This window comes from Notothenia rossii (genome assembly GCF_949606895.1).
Source record: "Notothenia rossii genome assembly, chromosome: 9".
Classification (NCBI taxonomy): Eukaryota; Metazoa; Chordata; class Actinopteri; order Perciformes; family Nototheniidae; genus Notothenia; species Notothenia rossii.
In genome coordinates, this window is record NC_136907.1 from 6984889 (window position 1) to 7002157 (window position 17269).

Sequence of the window (17269 nt, forward strand, 5' to 3'; positions counted from 1 at the left end):
TACTTTGATGGATATTCTGTATCCTGAATAACATTTTGACTTGTAGGATAGTAAATGAAATATCTCATTATTACTTCTTCAACCACTGCCAGAATCAAACCAAACCAAATTGATAATAATTGGTATCTGAATAAGGTTCTAGAGATATTTAAGAAGAAGAACATCCAGCAGATGACTTTCCTTTCCTCCTCACTTCTCAGCATTCAAACAATACACCACATGCTAAATATGCTAAATATGACACCTCACCACATCATACAAACAAACCTCAGCTGGTGGCAAACTCACAGAGAGACGGGCATGTTTCTCATTCGATCTAAGTCTGTGAGCTGCGGGGGTGTAACAGCTAAGCTGGTTGATTAAATGAAAGTTTAATCATCTCTTTGGGGGAAATGAGATAATGTTATTAAACCAAATGATCTGCTTCTACCTAAAGTCCAAAGTGCCTCTCAGCTTTTCTGTTGTTTAAAGTATCTTCAGTTACATTGAAGGTTTATGTCTCGACCTTCTCCTTCCTGGGTGTTTTGTTCTGTGTGATTAACCACAGTCGGCCGCTATGATGTTTTCTTTTAGATTTCAGATGTGAAACCTTTTCCTGCAGACAGATGAGACGAAGATCAGAGGCCGTAAAACATTCAGCAACTTCATGGGATTGCTTTTTCTTTTGATCCTTTGAACATAAGCTATATAGTACAGGAAATGGAACAAGATACCAGAGAAAAAGAAAGTCCTAGACTGTACTGTGATTCCTCCCCATGACCTGCAGCAACAAGATATCTAACAAGTTACTTCTTATGGGTTATTTAAGGGGAATTATCCGCACTCAAACGGCCCAGCGGTAAAGGAAGTATTCAGGTATGTTTTACTAATGGATCAAATAAAACAAATAAGGTTGCAAAAGGTTGCACGTGTGCAAACATATTTCAAGTTTACTTAAGTGGTCAAATAGATGCAATAAAAAGTACAATATTTCTCTCTGAGATGAACTGGAGTAGCATGAAAAGAAAAGAAAAAATAGTGACATATATTTACATTGTGTGCATAAGTACACTACTTAAGTAAATGTAGTCGTTTTTTTTTGTATTGATAATTAAATCAACGACTGACGCTGTGAGTCACCAACTCAATAACTGAATAGGAGACAATCCAACAACAAGCATTTGTATCACACTGATGCTTTCACCAGCTGTTGATCCATCGCGTCCTTTTTCTTCACTCTGAGCTTAAGCAAAGCAGAAAGAAAAGAACACCTGGATATCACATCTGCATTTATAATGCATATCATTACAAATTAGCATACAGACAAAGAGGAATATGGAGACAGTTTACGAGTCTCACAAACACCTGGCAAACCAAAGCATTTTACAGAGAATAAAAGACAATTTATTCAGGTTTATCCTTCAGTGGAGACAGCAAACTGATTGTAAAACGGACATGGCTTTTTTAATGTAATTACAATAACTGTAGAGCCCATTCAGACTGCAGGGGACCAAAACAAATTGACTTGTCTGGCTCTCAGACGGTCCTGATGTCACCCAGCGTGCTCAAACACTGCACAGTACTGCACACTCATATACCTCAACCCCATATGTCCCAGAGAGGGACATTTCTGTTCTTACCTTAAGAATATGTATGAGTGGTGGAAAGTAATAAGGTAAACAAAGTGCAACCTTGAAGAGGCCTATTCTGCTTTTTTTCTACTCAAGTAAAGTAAAAGTACCTCAAAAGTTACAGTACTTAAGTAAATGCACTAAGCTACTTTACACCATTGCTCTTAACAAATAATAAGGAGCTAATAATAATTAGATATTTATATGGCATTCTGCGGCTGGAAACACACATGCAACAAGTTTTAGATTAGATCACCTACAAGCCTTAGTATCGCAGTATTTTAAGATGTCTTCACCTTGTGGTGTGATATCCTGTCTCCTGAGTCATTGGTGCCTGGGCATAAAGGGTCAGGGTTTCTTCAGCCTGAAAAAGATTTTAACTCGAGCTGATCCGGCACTAAAAGAGTAAGTGCACCCCCATGTGTCCTGAGAATCACTTAGTGTTCATTATGAGAACTATTCCTTCTCTTCTCAGAGCTAAAGCTTTGTTTTGGTTCAAGCAGGAAGACTGGGTAAACCTTAAATCACTGAGCTGCATATACAGTGGGGCAAAAAAGTATTTAGTCAGCCACCAAATGTGCAAGTTCTCCCACTTAAAAAGATGAGAGACTTAAAAAGATGAGAGAGGCCTGTAATTTTCATCCTAGGGATACCTCAACTATGAGAGACAAAATGAGAAAAAAAAAAATCCAGAAAATCACATTGTCTGATTGTTAAAGAATTTATTTGCAAATGATGGTGGAAAATAAGTATTTGGTCACCTACAAACAAACAAGATTTCTGGCTCTCACAGACCTGTAACTTCTTCTTCAAGAGCCTCCTCTGTCCTCCACTTGTTAACTGTATTAATGGCACCTGTTTGAACTCGTTATCAGTATAAAAGACACCTGTCCACAACCTCAAACAGTCACACTCCAAACTCCACTATGGCCAAGACCAAAGAGCTGTCAAAGGACACCAGAAACAAAATTGTAGACCTGCACCAGGCTGGGAAGACTGAATCTGCAATAGGTAAGTAGCTTGGTGTGAAGAAATCAACTGTGGGAGCAATTATTAGAAAATGGAAGACATACAAGACCACTGATAATCTCCCTCGATCTGGGGCTCCATGCAAGATCTCACCCCGTGGGGTCAAAATGATCACAAGAACGGTGAGCAAAAATCCCAGAACCACACGGGGGGACCTAGTCAATGACCTGCAGAGAGCTGGGACCAAAGTAACAAAGGCTACCATCAGTAACACACTACGCCGCCAGGGACTCAAATCCTGCAGTGCCAGACGTGTCCCCCTGCTTAAGTCAGTACATGTCCAGGCCCGTCTGAAGTTTGCTAGAGAGCATTTAGATGATCCAGAAGAGGATTGGGAGAATGTCATATGGTCAGATGAAACCAAAATAGAACTTTTTGGTAAAAACTAGACGTGTTTGGAGGAGAAAGAATGCTGAGTTGCATCCAAAGAACACCATACCTACTGTGAAACATGGGGGTGGAAACATCATGCTTTGGGGCTGTTTTTCTGCAAAGGGACCAGGACGACTGATCCGTGTAAAGGAAAGAATGAATGGGGCCATGTATCGTGAGATTTAGAGTGACAACCTCCTTCCATCAGCAAGGGCATTGAAGATGAAACGTGGCTGGGTCTTTCAGCATGACAATGATCCCAAACACACCGCCCGGGCAACGAAGGAGTGGCTTCGTAAGAAGCATTTCAAGGTCCTGGAGTGGCCTAGCCAGTCTCCAGATCTCAACCCCATAGAAAATCTTTGGAGAGAGTTGAAAGTCCGTGTTGCCCAGCGACAGCCCCAAAACATCACTGCTCTAGAGGAGATCTGCATGGAGGAATGGGCCAAAATACCAGCAACAGTGTGAAAACCTTGTGAGACTTACAGAAAACATTTGACCTCTATCATTGCCAAAAAAAAGGGTATATAACAAAGTATTGAGATGACCTTTTGTTATTGACCAAATACTTATTTTCCACCATAATTTGCAAATAAATTCTTTAAAAATCAGACAGTGATTTTCTTGATTTTTTTTTCTCATTTTGTCTCTCATAGTTGAGGTATACCTAGGATGACAATTACAGGCCTCTCTCATCTTTTTAAGTGGGAGAACTTGCACAATTGGTGGTTGACTAAATACTTTTTTGCCCCACTGTAGCTGTGATGTCAGGTGTTTATACTTAGATTAGAATAGAATCTTTAATGCCAAACTGGTGGAATTCGTGTTCAGTGCAAATTATTACAGCTTGTTCCATACAATTCAACATACAATAAACAGACAATAAAAAGTACAACACACAGAACAGGACGTATACATACATCATGACATATATACATAAAGTTCAAGGTGTTATTGATTGTGATTGTTCATTGGGGTTATTTAGAGTCCATTTAGTGTCCGTATTGCAAAGGGGAAGAAGCTGTTTTTGAAGCGGGCGGTTTTGGTGGACAGTGACCTGTAGCGCCTCCCTGAGGGCAGAAGTTGGAAGACATGGTGAGCTGGGTGGGAGGGGTCAGAAATGATTTTCTTTGCCCTTGTGACAGTCCGTTGGTGGTGAAGTGATTCGAGTGATGGAAGGGGACTGCAGGTGATTTTTGATGCTTTATTGACGATACGTTGAAGTTTATTCCGGGAGAGGTTGTCTGAACTGCTGTACCAGACTGTGATGGATGATATGAGGATGCTTTGGATGATGGCTCTCAATCCAGATCTTCATCCCTCTTCCACATCAATCTAGATCGTCAGCATCCTCTTCATCCAACTTCCTCATCAATCCAAATATTTATCATCACCACCAGTGTCTTTTTCCTATTATGCTCACGGCTGCACTTCCCACTTAAGATGTGTATACGATATCAGGATTGGGGTCTAATCGCCAAAGACCATTGACGTTTATATATAATATGGCGATGTTTCAATACATTTTCTTTAAGCAAATAATGAAGTCTCTCCTGATTGAAATAGCAATTGTCGTAAAAACAACTTGCTTCTTATCCTTGAGGAAATACAGATGCTAGCACAGAAAAATATTGAGGATGTTGGATCAGATATCGTTTTTGTGATCCACTCAAGAGAGCCTTTTTCTATTTTCAGTATGTCTAAATGTATAGAGAAAAAGGGGTTCATTATTTTTGAGGTATGATACTACTTTCATGTATCCAATATAAAAAAGGGTATTTCTTAAATGTTATATGTATAAAGGAGATTATAAAACGGACAAGTCAAATCAAGCAATCTGATTGGTTCTTAGCCGTGATATACTGAGCGTATACCACGGGTAGAATTGTAAATTACTTTTCACAACAAGTCAGTTTCCCTCCGCGTCTGAGAAAAACAGTATACAGTTGGGCTGAAAACTGGAACAAGAAAGCAGCGGAGAAGTAACGGGGCAGAAACCCTCCTTTTTACGCAGCGGTCCAGACATAGACATCAAACGGCAACAAATATTCAGTGTGCATTTCCTTTGGCATTAGGGCAGGGATATCTAGATACTTTCCAAGGTTTGACTTAATGAATTGTGCTACTTTTAAAGCAAGCAACGATGTTTTAAAATCTGTAATCAAAGAGGTCCGCAAAAACACTATCGACCAATCAGATTGCTTGATTTGACTTGTCAGTTTTATAAATATATTTGCATTTCTTCCGTTACGAAACAAACTTAGAAAGCATAAGATGGAAACATTTAAGATTAACTTCGACCTCCGGGGGGGTCTTACTATGGAGGAGTGGATTGAGGAGTGCCTATCTCCAGAAAAAAAAAAAGCACCTAACGACGACATGCAGAGCTACGTGAAGAGCAGGTAGACCAACTGGAAAAGTACCAACATTCAAAAGCTTTCTGATGCGGGTCTTGAAACAAAGCAGAGAAATGATGACCGTTAGTGGCCACAGGTGCGAAAGCTCTCTCCAGAGCTACTGGAAGCCGAATCTCGGGGACCGGAGAAAGTGGAGCAATATTCTTGCCACGCCAAGCAACAGCCTAGAACAACCTCAACCTATACAAGTAACCACGTAAGCCATACTACTGATGCTGGACAGTTTTTAAGTGGGTGCACAATAAACAGCAACATACACATTAATGTAAATAAACAACCAAATAATGGATCAACGCTCTGTCTAATATGTTCGCAAGCTGTTAGTGTTGTTGCATAGCAACCACCTCGCACTATGTTTTGTGCAGAAGGCAACGGAGGGACTATTTTATTTTGAACATAATTATTTACTAATAAAAACTATTTAAATTAGAGTGTGTATTTTTCTTTCATATTGCCACACTGGGTAACCGTTTTATAAAAGCAATAGCTCACTTAGCCCACTATTGCTTAAATATAAAGAACAAATTGAACCAAGTCTCTTAAAACATTTCTTTACTTTATGCACATCTTTGCTGCATTTGTCGCCTCAGTTATACACAACTGATATTTAAATCGAATGTTTGACCACGAAACATTTAACAACACAAACGACGGCTGACGGAAAACAGAAAAAGGCCAATTGTCTTTTAAACACCATGTAGTTACTATACAGTATGCATGACCCTCTTTGAAGAAAATACATCCAAACAAAGATTTCTCTCCAAGACATTCAATACTAAAATATTCAACCGATCATCCGAGGAGAAACATTTGTATTCCTATATTGACATCACTTCCTATTTTGACATCACTCTTGAAAATCTGAAGTAAATATTGTAACCTCTGCTATTGACAGTAATTACAGAGCCCATCGGAAAGTATCTAAAAGTCTTTCACGCTTCAGTAAACCAACGGTACAAAAAGGTTTATATATTTTAGCTCACAGCTTTCAGAGATCCACTGCATTTTAAAAAGGGGGTTAATTCATGCTTTTCAAGTCCCTTTCATTTCTCTACTCCTTTAAAAACAAAAACTTTATAAAATGACATCAACCTCTACAAAAGGCCTACATTCTTGTACTGGTAGGTTTGAAGCAGTAGAGGAACACACTGAGGAGTGAAACACAAGCCTTTTAGCAGCATTAATGATGACCTTCCCATACACATTTACACTCATTATATTATTTATAGTGTCCTGTAGATTAAAAAAATCCTTTGTTAAGCAAGGTATTCAACGCATGACAGGGAAATCAAAATATATCTTAATCAAGTTGAGAAGTTTGTCTGTTTTCTGTAAAAACGGAGCCAACAAGAACAGGTAAACAATACGGACGCTTTGGGCGGAAATACCAACTTTGTCCATAAAAAGAAAAAGAAAATCTGGCGACTTCACAATCTGGTACTCAATGGTTTACACAGAACAGGCAGCAACATGTCAACGAGAACTTACTTTGGATTTGAACTTCAAAATAAACAAAACACAGATCAACAAATATCTGTTTTTAAACAAGTATCTCGACTGGCTACAGTGACTCATCGTGCCGTGCAAACGTTTGAATATACTTTTGCTTTTCCAATGTCTTCAAAACCTGCTTCAGGAATAAACAAACTTACACTGAGCAGAGGAGGAAGCTGTTTGAATAAATACATTCACTGGAGATGCAAACCAACTCTATTCAGAAGAAAAGGAGATTAACAAACAGGAAGTGGTACGCAGCTTTGAAGCAATGCTTACATGTGGCTCTGCTACTCGTTGTTAGTACTGGTTAAATGTTAGTAAGGACTTTCCTCATAACAGATCTCCCAAACTGATCCTATAAATGCATTCCTACTTGTTATTTAAAACTAATGGATATTGGTGGGAAAAAAGCCAATAACAATCCAATCATTTCCATTTCAAGTCTCCTGTTATACTTTCATTTAAATAATATAAGTTTTGAGAAAATGACCTACAGTAGAAGTCTACAAATGGTATTTTATAGTGTCAGATTATAATTATATCATTCAATCAACATTTAAGTAAATATAAGTACTGAAAATATTCAATCTTTAATAATCAATTAGATCGGGACATCCATAATATGTTCACTAAGGCTGGGTTTCACCCTTCAATGTATTTGTTTTAACCTCTTTGTCACAGAGTATCATGAAGTGGCATTGACGGACTTTCAGTTTCTTACAATATTTAGTCATTTAAATCGCAATATTTTATGTTTTAAGAGTGTTTTTTGTTCCTGTAGTTTCTTGATATACATTATTTACTACCTAAAAACATGTTTTTTTAAAATCAATAAGGATAACTGTAGAAAGAAACATGTATTTCTGAAGTTGCACAGGATACAAGCCCTAGTGTACAGAAGAAGACAATCCTTATCGAGGTTCTGGGTACAAATGCCTGCTGCCGGACCGACGATCACATGCTGAAGGGTTTAGCTGCTCACCATCCTCTCACCTGTCCACACATCAAAAGCTTTGTTTGATTAGAGAAGAAAACTCTTTTAGTCGGGAACCCAAAATGATAAAGTACCATTTTCCAGGGCCTGGGTAAAAACCTACCGAGATGAGAATCTGGAAGAGAGTCCATAGAGGTTGATGTTAATGTGTTAAAGGGGGCTGGTTGTTGTGTGTCATCAAGTCCTGACTGAGTCCTCTGCAGTCTCTACCAGCCGAACTCAAGTGAACTGGCACTCCTCTGAGTACTCCGTGTCCTCCGGAGTGTACTGGGTGTCCTCCACGGCAAACGCGTTGAACGGGTTCTCTCCGTCGTTGTACTGGACCTCGCCGTCAAACGATGGTTCTGCTGGCTCTTGGTTCTCGTTGTACTGGACCTCGCCGTCAAACGATGGTTCTGCTGGCTCTTGGTTCTCTGCAGGGTTCACGCCTGACTTCTTCACTCTGTTAAAAGAAAAACAATAAGATTATATGGAGACGCGTTGGTTATTCTCAGGTCACTTGAATTATTTTCAATATTGACAACTGGTTTCAAAAACAAGTCTCATTGTAAAAGGTCTATGAGAAAGGCACCCTAATTCTCAATTGATTTATCACCTCAGTAAACACTTTCCTTTTGAGTGAAAATCAAACCCCATAACCCTTCTCTTTTACACACATAAGCACAACATCCAGCTGAGAAATAAAACAAAAAGCCAATTCAATGTGATTATCAGGCGGAAGCTATTTATTTTTGTTCCGTTATAACGCCGTGTGCAGAATGCTTTGGCAATACTATGTTTAAAATGTGGTCGTGCCAATAAAGCCCCTTTGTATTGTATTTAACCCCCTTTAACGACTAAAAGGAGTGTGTACTTACTGGTTCTTATGTTTGGCTCCACTGATGTGAGACTGGTACTGCGCCACAGAGTTCAGTTCGATGCTGCACACGGTGCACGGGTAGCCCTTTAGTGTGGAAGCTGCGCACACACAGAAGATCGTTTTCAGAATGATTCAGTCATATTTAATTTCCCCCATTCACGATATCTCTCACAAAACAGCAGTATTCAATAAATGCTCTATATACCCACACAAGTACAATATAGACTGTGTTTAATTTCGACTAGTTAAATCTATTATTCTATTTCTTATCATACGCTCACCATATATAACTCCTGATGGCAGACAGGAGACATCACACGTATTAGGGATTTATTACTCTAAAGCAGGGGTGTCAAACTCAAATACACAGTGAGCCAAAATAAAAAAAATGGTTACTACTCGAGGGCCGGACTGGTTCAATGTTTATTGCAAAACTTATTGAAATGAACTTATTGCACATATTAAACCTGGAACTAACAAAGCTTAAAGTGGACCTATCATGCTATATTTGAATAATATATTGTAGGACCATACCTATATAAAAAGGTATATTTATACTTTTTATTTTTCAAAATACCAAACAGATCATGCATTTGATCCATTCCTCATTTTGCTCAATTTAACACTGCCTTTCATGCTCGGATTCAGTGAAAACAGCACCATCTGGTGGCCTTAAATATGTACTACAGCGTCTCCAGCGCTTTCGAACGGTCCGTGGCTGTCTCCTCCTGATTGGTGGAGTTGGCCTATTAGCCGTAGCACCACCGTCCTGAAGTCAGACAAATGTTCAAATCTGGATCAGTCTGTATCAGATCCGTTGCAGCCCCTTTTTAAGAGATTTGGGTATGGAGAAAAGTAGAGAGGGTTGTGTTTTCTGACACTTGGTGAGTTCCCTGGAACACCGGGGACACATATTCATCTATAAAAAGACGTACAAAAGTGCATTTTGCATGATAGGTCCCCTTTAAATTATTGCCTATAAAAACAACATTAAATAATCAGTTGCATTCATTTCTTATGGCTCTATCTGCAGATTTTCCAGAGTCATTTCTTATGATTACATTTTTCCACAGGCCAACAACAGCTTCAACAAAACTATTTCCCTCAAAGAAAAAACTAACATGTCCTGTTGTCGCAAGAAAAAAAGTGCAGAAGGAAACATCCATTAAACTCAGTGTGCTGCTCTGTGATGCTAGCTCAAGCAGATACTTGGCATCTCATCTTGGGTGCAAGTTCATCAATGTTTGGGCTCAGGCTCTGAGCTGAGGAGACCCTCAGGATTGAGTGAAGGTGTGCGTGCAATATACCGGCGTGCCAGATCTAATAGTAATAAGAAATGATCCTACAGGCCGAAATTAAATCCACCAAGGGCCTGATTTGGCCCCTGGGCCTTGAGTTTGACACATGTGCTCTAAATGCAGTAGTAAACATTAGCCCAACTAACTGCTCCCGTCTTAAATCTACATAAATGTTATTATTAAGAAGTCCATTTGCAACACAGCACATATGGGGCAAAGCCTGCAAACTAGCAAAATGGACTAGTGCAATAGTCAAATAGCAGGAAGCTAAATATGCGTTAAATTAATATTTTCAATGCAGTATTGTGAAACAAAACATTTCAATATATGTTTCCCTGATAAGGACAATAATAAGGCAGAAATGATCAGTCCCTTCTATATGGTAATCTCTATATCAATCAACATTATCGTAATTAGCTATGTTTCCAAATATTGCAGCCCTAGAATGAGTGCATATTGAATGATTTACCCTCTGCAAACACAACTCCATGAACTCCCGAGTCTCTCTCCTCACCTGGTGCGGGGGAGGGTCCGTACGTCTCCATCAGCTTCAGCTTGGTCATCTGTTTCCGGTGCTTCTTGCCGACGTAGTGCTGCTGGGCCATGAGCGGGTTGTTGAAGCACGCATGGCAGATGGAGCAGAAACAGTCTGGGTCGGTGTTGGCGTTGTTGTTACTGTTGTTGTTGACGCCCGTCGCCGGCACACTGCTCGGATCTTCTGCAGGCTTTTTCTTCGGCTGGACTGTTACTGGTGTTTGGGAGGGGACTGCGGAAAAAGGAGGTAAAATAGTATATCTACAGAGATGTATTTATGCATGTATCTTTTTAATTTTGCTTATAATTTGGGGCAATTGTAATTTTTTAGTAGTATAAAAAGTAGTCCACGTTTTATGATTCAGTGATATAACTATTTATGTTTGTTTATATCTTGTTTTTAATTATGTTCCTCATTTGTTATTGTTGATGTGGCCAAGGAAAAGAAAGTTTGGGGCCCTCTGCTGGAACTGCAACCCCCGCGACCCGACCACGGATAAGTGGGAGAAGATGGATGGATGGATTTGTTATTTTCATTTTCTGTCATACTCTGCGTCAAGCATGAAAGGTGCTATATAAATAAAGTGTATTATTTATTATTATGCTTTGTATAGCGTCTTTAGAAAATGTATATTGGTGATAGGATAAAGGCCATACTAGAAAAAGGAAATGAAAGGTAAAGAGATGCATTTCATTTTAGATAAGAGGATACAAATATGCTTTTTATCTTAGTCCTCATCTCTCCAGTTATTACCTGTCCCGTCTCTCAAAATGACAGCAACTAGTCTGTTGATATTATTAATGAGCACGATTAGGATGTACTCCAAAATCCTGCTGTATCATTTTGTATAATGACAATATCAGGTTTGTCGAGGAACATCATTGTAAAGATCTGTTGAATTCAATATCTGCTACTCGAGGGTTTACACAGGACAGCGAACAACATTTCAGGTAGCTGGAAAGGTAAAGAGCTGGATGTTATGAATAAAATAAAACAAATAAGCGTAAATACCTGGGTTCCGGGGGCCGATGGTTTTCAGCCTCAGGTTCTTGGTGTGGAGTTTGCCGTTGTAGTGCGACTCGGCCTCCACCGGAGAGGAGAAGGTCATGTTACACACGTGACACACCTTCGATCGCTCTGTGTCTCCATTGTTACATTCCTGCTGACAAAGACACACAGCAATAGAAATCATGAATGGCTTCAAGAAGTCCCGTTGAATGAATGTGGAATCCTCCCTACATCTTTCGTGTGATAAATAATCTTGAATCAAAACGACTTCTGGGGGAAAATGCTTTTTCTTGGCTTTTAATCAAAGATTCAAAAGGTGGAATTGGCGTATGCACAATAGCTACAGTGTAGTTTGGCAATGAGTATATTAATGTCAAGGCTCCTCTAAAGGGCCCGGACACACCAATCTGACACCAAAGAACTGACACAGACGGACCCCGACTGTTGTGTCGCCTCACGTCTCCTGCGTCTTTGCCATTTGTCGCACTGGAACACACCACAAAGACTTAAGCCGACGGCCAAGAAGCACGTACGAACTGCGCATGCGGGAGTGGCAATAACTCTCCTTACCAGCAGGCGGCGGTAGTGTGTATTCGTCATTCTAAAGAGGCAACAACCGGAAGACAGACTGCTGATAACCGAGAGAAGAAGAACAGACTGCGTGATATAAACAAACAACAAATACCGTGTGCGTTCCATTTTCCCTCTACAGCGAGAGGCTCATGGGGGCTTTCCCGAACCTGTGTCGAGAGCTGGAGTTAAATGAAATCTCAGATTTGTCTTCTTAATAGTTTGTTTGGGTCCCTCACTTCCGTTTCACTTCTCATGCACTGATTCGCTAGCTGAACAGCCAATCAGAGTGATTTCTTTTGCCGACAGGGCCGTGAAGGTGTCGGCACGGCTGAAAAGACACGACTGTGCGGGACACACCAATCTGAGTAGGGCGTGTCGAGGCTCATCGTCGGCCTGATGCCCAAAATCGGCTTGGTGTGTCCGGGCCTTAAGAGTGCAACACACAGAGATAAAAACTATTTAAGAAACGCAAGAAGAAAAAATAAATACAAAACAAATAAAATTGTGCAAAAGAATAGTCGAAGAGACACTTTGACTATGAATTTGGCAATGTTAAAATAAACATGTTAAAACAGAATGTAAAATGATAAACTGTGGAATCAAAAACTGTTTATTATAATTATATTTAAATATAATATTCGTATAAACTGTGAGAGGCAGGTATGGGATGCAACGTTTATCTTTACAGTAATGCATATTTAAGTTAAAATACATTTAATAATCACACTCAACAGCCTTAGTTATATTTATTTATGTAAATGTGTTCTTTTCAGAATCCCTTTATTAGACCCTCAGAGGGGAAATGTACAGTGTTACAGCAAAGAGACAATACTTCAAAATACAAAATAAAACTGTATTTAGTAAAGTAGCAAGCACACAATAATAAATATGTATATCAAATAATAATTACACGTTCCAAGAACAAAAAGGTAAGTGCAAGTATTAAAATTAATTAAGTGAAACAATTAGAAAGTAAAGTAAAGATGACGCAAGTAAATACTTTTAGAATGAAAAAAGCTTTTATTAAAACCACTTGCTGTCCCTACATCAGAGTATATGCAGGAATCCTGAAGTCAAATGTAAGACCTTTTAAGACCCTTTCATTACATTTTAAGACCTCATCGCCACTTAAGAGTTTTAACCGGTTACCTTGGTGACACACTTTACTATATACAGTATTGATTATCCTTCATCCTTATCTTCCAACCATTTGGACACGGACTTGCATTTCCCCATAACGATTTTGTTTAACAACCGGCGTAAACGGACCTTCACGCGATGCCATAAATAAACTACACAGAATCACACTACACACCTACGCAATGATTACATTCAGGCAGACTGTAGAATACAACCTCTTTGGACAATTTATATACTTATTGAAAACAAGCTACAAAATGCAATACCTTGGAAAATGCCCTTTAATACTTTTTAATAGCCTTAATTTTCGCTAAATAGATTTATCAACTTTGAATACTTTTTAAGACCCCGCAGACACCCTGCTACATGCACTGCAAAGACATGTCTCTTTTGCTCTGCTGCAAATATAAATTCAATCTGATTGGACGAAGCCTAAAGCAAACAAGGCAGTGAGTGCATCCCGGACTCGTTCCTCATAGAAATGAACAGCTAGTGAAATCAAGCGTGATGACCGCCACAGTTTATTTAGGGCTATGTTGCTATGTGGGTTGTTTTGAAATGAATGACGTGTTACTTAACTTGATATTTTAAACATGACAGCACTAACTGGCAGTCAACTGCAGGCAGAGAGAAAGAGTGTGCACGCAGATGTGATGCAAAATCTCCAGGGAAATCCAAATGCTCTGTTCGCTGAAAATCAAACATACTTTATAAAGTACTGAGTGGTCTATTTAGCCGTTTTACTCACACTGTCAGATGCTGACGACTTGAATATTTTCAGCGCAGGCTCCTTATCGTTTTGGATGGAAAGATAACGGCGCACTTTGTTGGCATGTTTCTTGCTCTGAAAAGACAAAAGAAAAAGAAAAAACCTTAACACATGTACCTGATTGGTTGAAATGATTGGTGCGCTGCTTTTAAAATGACTTTGGGAAGGAGTGGAAGAAACATTTTGTATTCTTTCATAAACACAGTTTCATTACGGCTGGAAAAATAAAACTAGTTAAAGTGATTAAAGTGAATTAGATCAGGGGTGTCAAACTTAAATACACAGTGGGCCAAAATAAAAAAAATGGGTACTAGTCGAGGGCCGGACTGGTTCAATGTTTATTGCAAAGATTATTGAAATGAACTCATTGCACATATTAAACCTGGAATTAACAAAGCTTAAATGATTGCCTATAAAAACAACATTAAACATTAACTAATCAGTTGCATTCATTTCTTATGGCTCTATCTGCAGCTTTTCCAGAGTCATTTCATATGATTACATTTCTCCACAGGCCAACAACAGCTTCAACAAAACTATTTCCCTCAAAGAACAAACCAAACATGCCCTGTTGTCTCAAGAAACAAAGTGCAGAAGGAAACATCCATTAAACTCAGATTGCTGCTCTGTGATGCTAGTTCAGATACTTGGCATCTCATCTTGGGTGCAAGGTCATCAATGTTTGGGCTCAGGCTCTGAGCTGAGGAGACCCTCAGGATTGAGTGAAGGTGTGCGTGCAATATACCGGCGGGCCAGATCAAATAGTGATTAGAAATTATCCTGCGGGCCGAAATTAAATCCACCAAGGGCCTGATTTGGCCCCCGGGCCTTGATTTTGACACAAGTGCATTAGATTAAATAATAATGCCTTCTTGCTTTTATACAAATGGGAAACATTTTGGGGAAATTATACAGCTTTCCCCCATATCACCGAGAAAGCAGCACCGTTCAAAGTAAGTAGAGTCCCATAACTTGGTAGAAAGGTTGCAGCAGACTGACCTGATAGTGAGTCAACTTCTGGGACTCAGAATTGAGGACAGCGCTGCAGATTTTACACTGAGAGTCAGAAAACAGGTCACCGTGCTCCTTTATCATCTTATTTACTGCAGTGAAGGAGAGAAGAGAGAAAGAGTTGATTTTAAAACTAGGTCACTTCTTCTGGGAACATGTAATTATAACACACTGTGGCAAAAAGTTCAAACAACATTTCCTTTATCAAGAAGGCTCATTAGTGTCACCCTCCAACAGCGAGGAGATCCCCTGAAGGTTATTTAGAGTTTTTCTTTTTACAAAAATCTCTCTTTGCTTCACATAGGCTTCCTGCCTGGTTAGTGTAATACTTGTGTACATGTAAATGCACTAACGTTTCAAATTAACTGAGGTCACGTCATTGTTCTGGGCGCAAACTAAGAGGAATGTAATACACCTTGATGCTGAAACTAAAATAACTGGATATATAAGACATACAATAATAATAATAATAATAATAATAATAATAATAATAAGACCTTACTTGCATCATGTGTATTTTGCCCTTCCGACTAAAGGTGTGTGTTGCTGCATTATAAAGTACATTTAATGTTTATTTGAAATGTATTATACATTTTTTAACTGATGCCATGTTAACAAAACAATTTGGGATCAATTAAGTATATCTAATCTAATTAATGTAATCCTCAGTAATCCTTGTATAGTTAATAGTTAAACCCTTTTGCATTAACACATGAGTGATGTAATGTAATATTTAACAGTAAAACTAGTCACATTTTACTGTATTAAATACTTTTTAGTATATTTTTCTAGTACATTTCCCTGAACATACTTGCATACTAAAACGGAAGAAACATGATTAATGTTTAATGTGGGACACTTGGACAGAGTCTTCTTCCATGGTGTGATATAAGTAGTAAAAGTAAAGCAAAATTTGATCTTAATGCTTCAGTAGTGGAGTGGAACTGAAATAGAAAATGCAAACAGAGGATTTGCAGTGAATGCATTTAGCAACAGTGGTCCAGCCAAATATAAAAGCTATTTGACGCATTTGCCTTATAAGATTTAATTCAGAAAACTCATTCAAAGATGAGCAACAATGCTGTTCAGTCAAAAAAAACGACCATGTGTGTTGTGTTCCTGACGCTGTGTATACAAACAAGACCAGATTTTAACCTGACTTTTGTGAGTTGTGTTGTGAAACGCAGATCGGTTTAAATGATGCATGCGTGCTGCTAACTCAAGCCTTAAGAAGCCCATTTCAGTCTCCTCTGGTGCACAGGCAGAGGCTTTTATTTACAATCAACCCGAAGCTACATGGGATGCAGACATGCTCTCATCGACCTTGGAGCTGCAACAGTTAGCTTAGCTTATCAGACATTAGCAAACCAGCACCGCTCACAGTGCAATGCATGCTAAAGTTAGCTCGCAGGAAGCTAACAGCAACACTGGCATCTTGAGCTTGATTAGCAGCACCTGCGACACCGTGCACTCACACTGTCTTAGATGTGTTTGTTTTCAAGAGAAACGTTGGTTAGTAAAGAAACAGGACTTACCCTCAGCCAGCCCCGAAAGCAAGTAAGGAAAATCCTCCGTCTGCATCGCGACGGCCATAATTTCTGCTTACAGCCAGCCGAGTCCTTATGCGCATGCGCACCTGACACACAGTGGGCCATGGATACAAATATATTCATATTAATTTACTAGAGCAAATAAACACATACTTCTTAATATTTATGGACCATATTTTAACCAGTCTCTGTTATGTGTCACTTTATTACATATAAGAGTATTTTAATGTAGTTTTTGGACAATGAAATGGTCCTGTTAGATGGCCTATGTTGGGTAGATTCGTATAATTTTGGCATGAATCATAAAATAAAAACATTTCATGTGTTTTTTTAAGTAAAATAAAAACTAGTCGGTGCCAAATAAACGAATTGGAGCAAACATCATGTAATAATATATTTTCGTTTCCTGAGTAATAGGCTATTTATTATTCATAATGTTATCTGTGCCGTTGCGTCAAAAAAAACGGCATTATGTTAGCAAAGTTACTCACGTTCCCCCGACGTGACGTAACGTGACGTAGAACGCATCAATTTATACAAAAACAAAACATGGAATGGAACTTGCTTAGGTCATTTGAAAGTGCTCTGAAGTTTGGAACACGTCGCA

The 17269-nt window shown here is 39.0% G+C and overlaps 1 protein-coding gene across 1 annotated transcript; it reads right to left on the bottom strand.

Moving 5' to 3' along the window:
• Positions 1 to 5963: 5963 nt before the first annotated feature.
• Positions 5964 to 16749, bottom strand: znf346 (zinc finger protein 346). The gene is made up of 7 exons (XM_079652269.1): positions 16648 to 16749; positions 15101 to 15204; positions 14081 to 14176; positions 11623 to 11770; positions 10591 to 10842; positions 8777 to 8876; positions 5964 to 8361 (listed from the first exon to the last, which is right to left on the bottom strand). Exons 1-7 carry the CDS (start codon positions 16703 to 16705, stop codon positions 8139 to 8141), a joined length of 981 nt encoding a protein of 326 aa, XP_079508395.1. The 5' UTR covers positions 16706 to 16749; the 3' UTR covers positions 5964 to 8138.
• Between the last annotated feature and the right edge of the window lie 520 nt (positions 16750 to 17269).

Excerpts from the sequence above, each read along its gene's own strand:
- znf346 (XM_079652269.1), bottom strand. The coding sequence starts at position 16,705 with ATGGCCGTCGCGATGCAGACGGAGGATTTTCCTTACTTGCTTTCGGGG. Across the intron at positions 8,877-10,590 it reads CGGACCCTCCCCCGCACCAG|CTTCCACACTAAAGGGCTAC; the intron begins GTGAGGAGAGAG and ends GTGTGTGCGCAG. Across the intron at positions 8,362-8,776 it reads GGAGCCAAACATAAGAACCA|AGTGAAGAAGTCAGGCGTGA; the intron begins GTAAGTACACAC and ends TTCTTTTAACAG.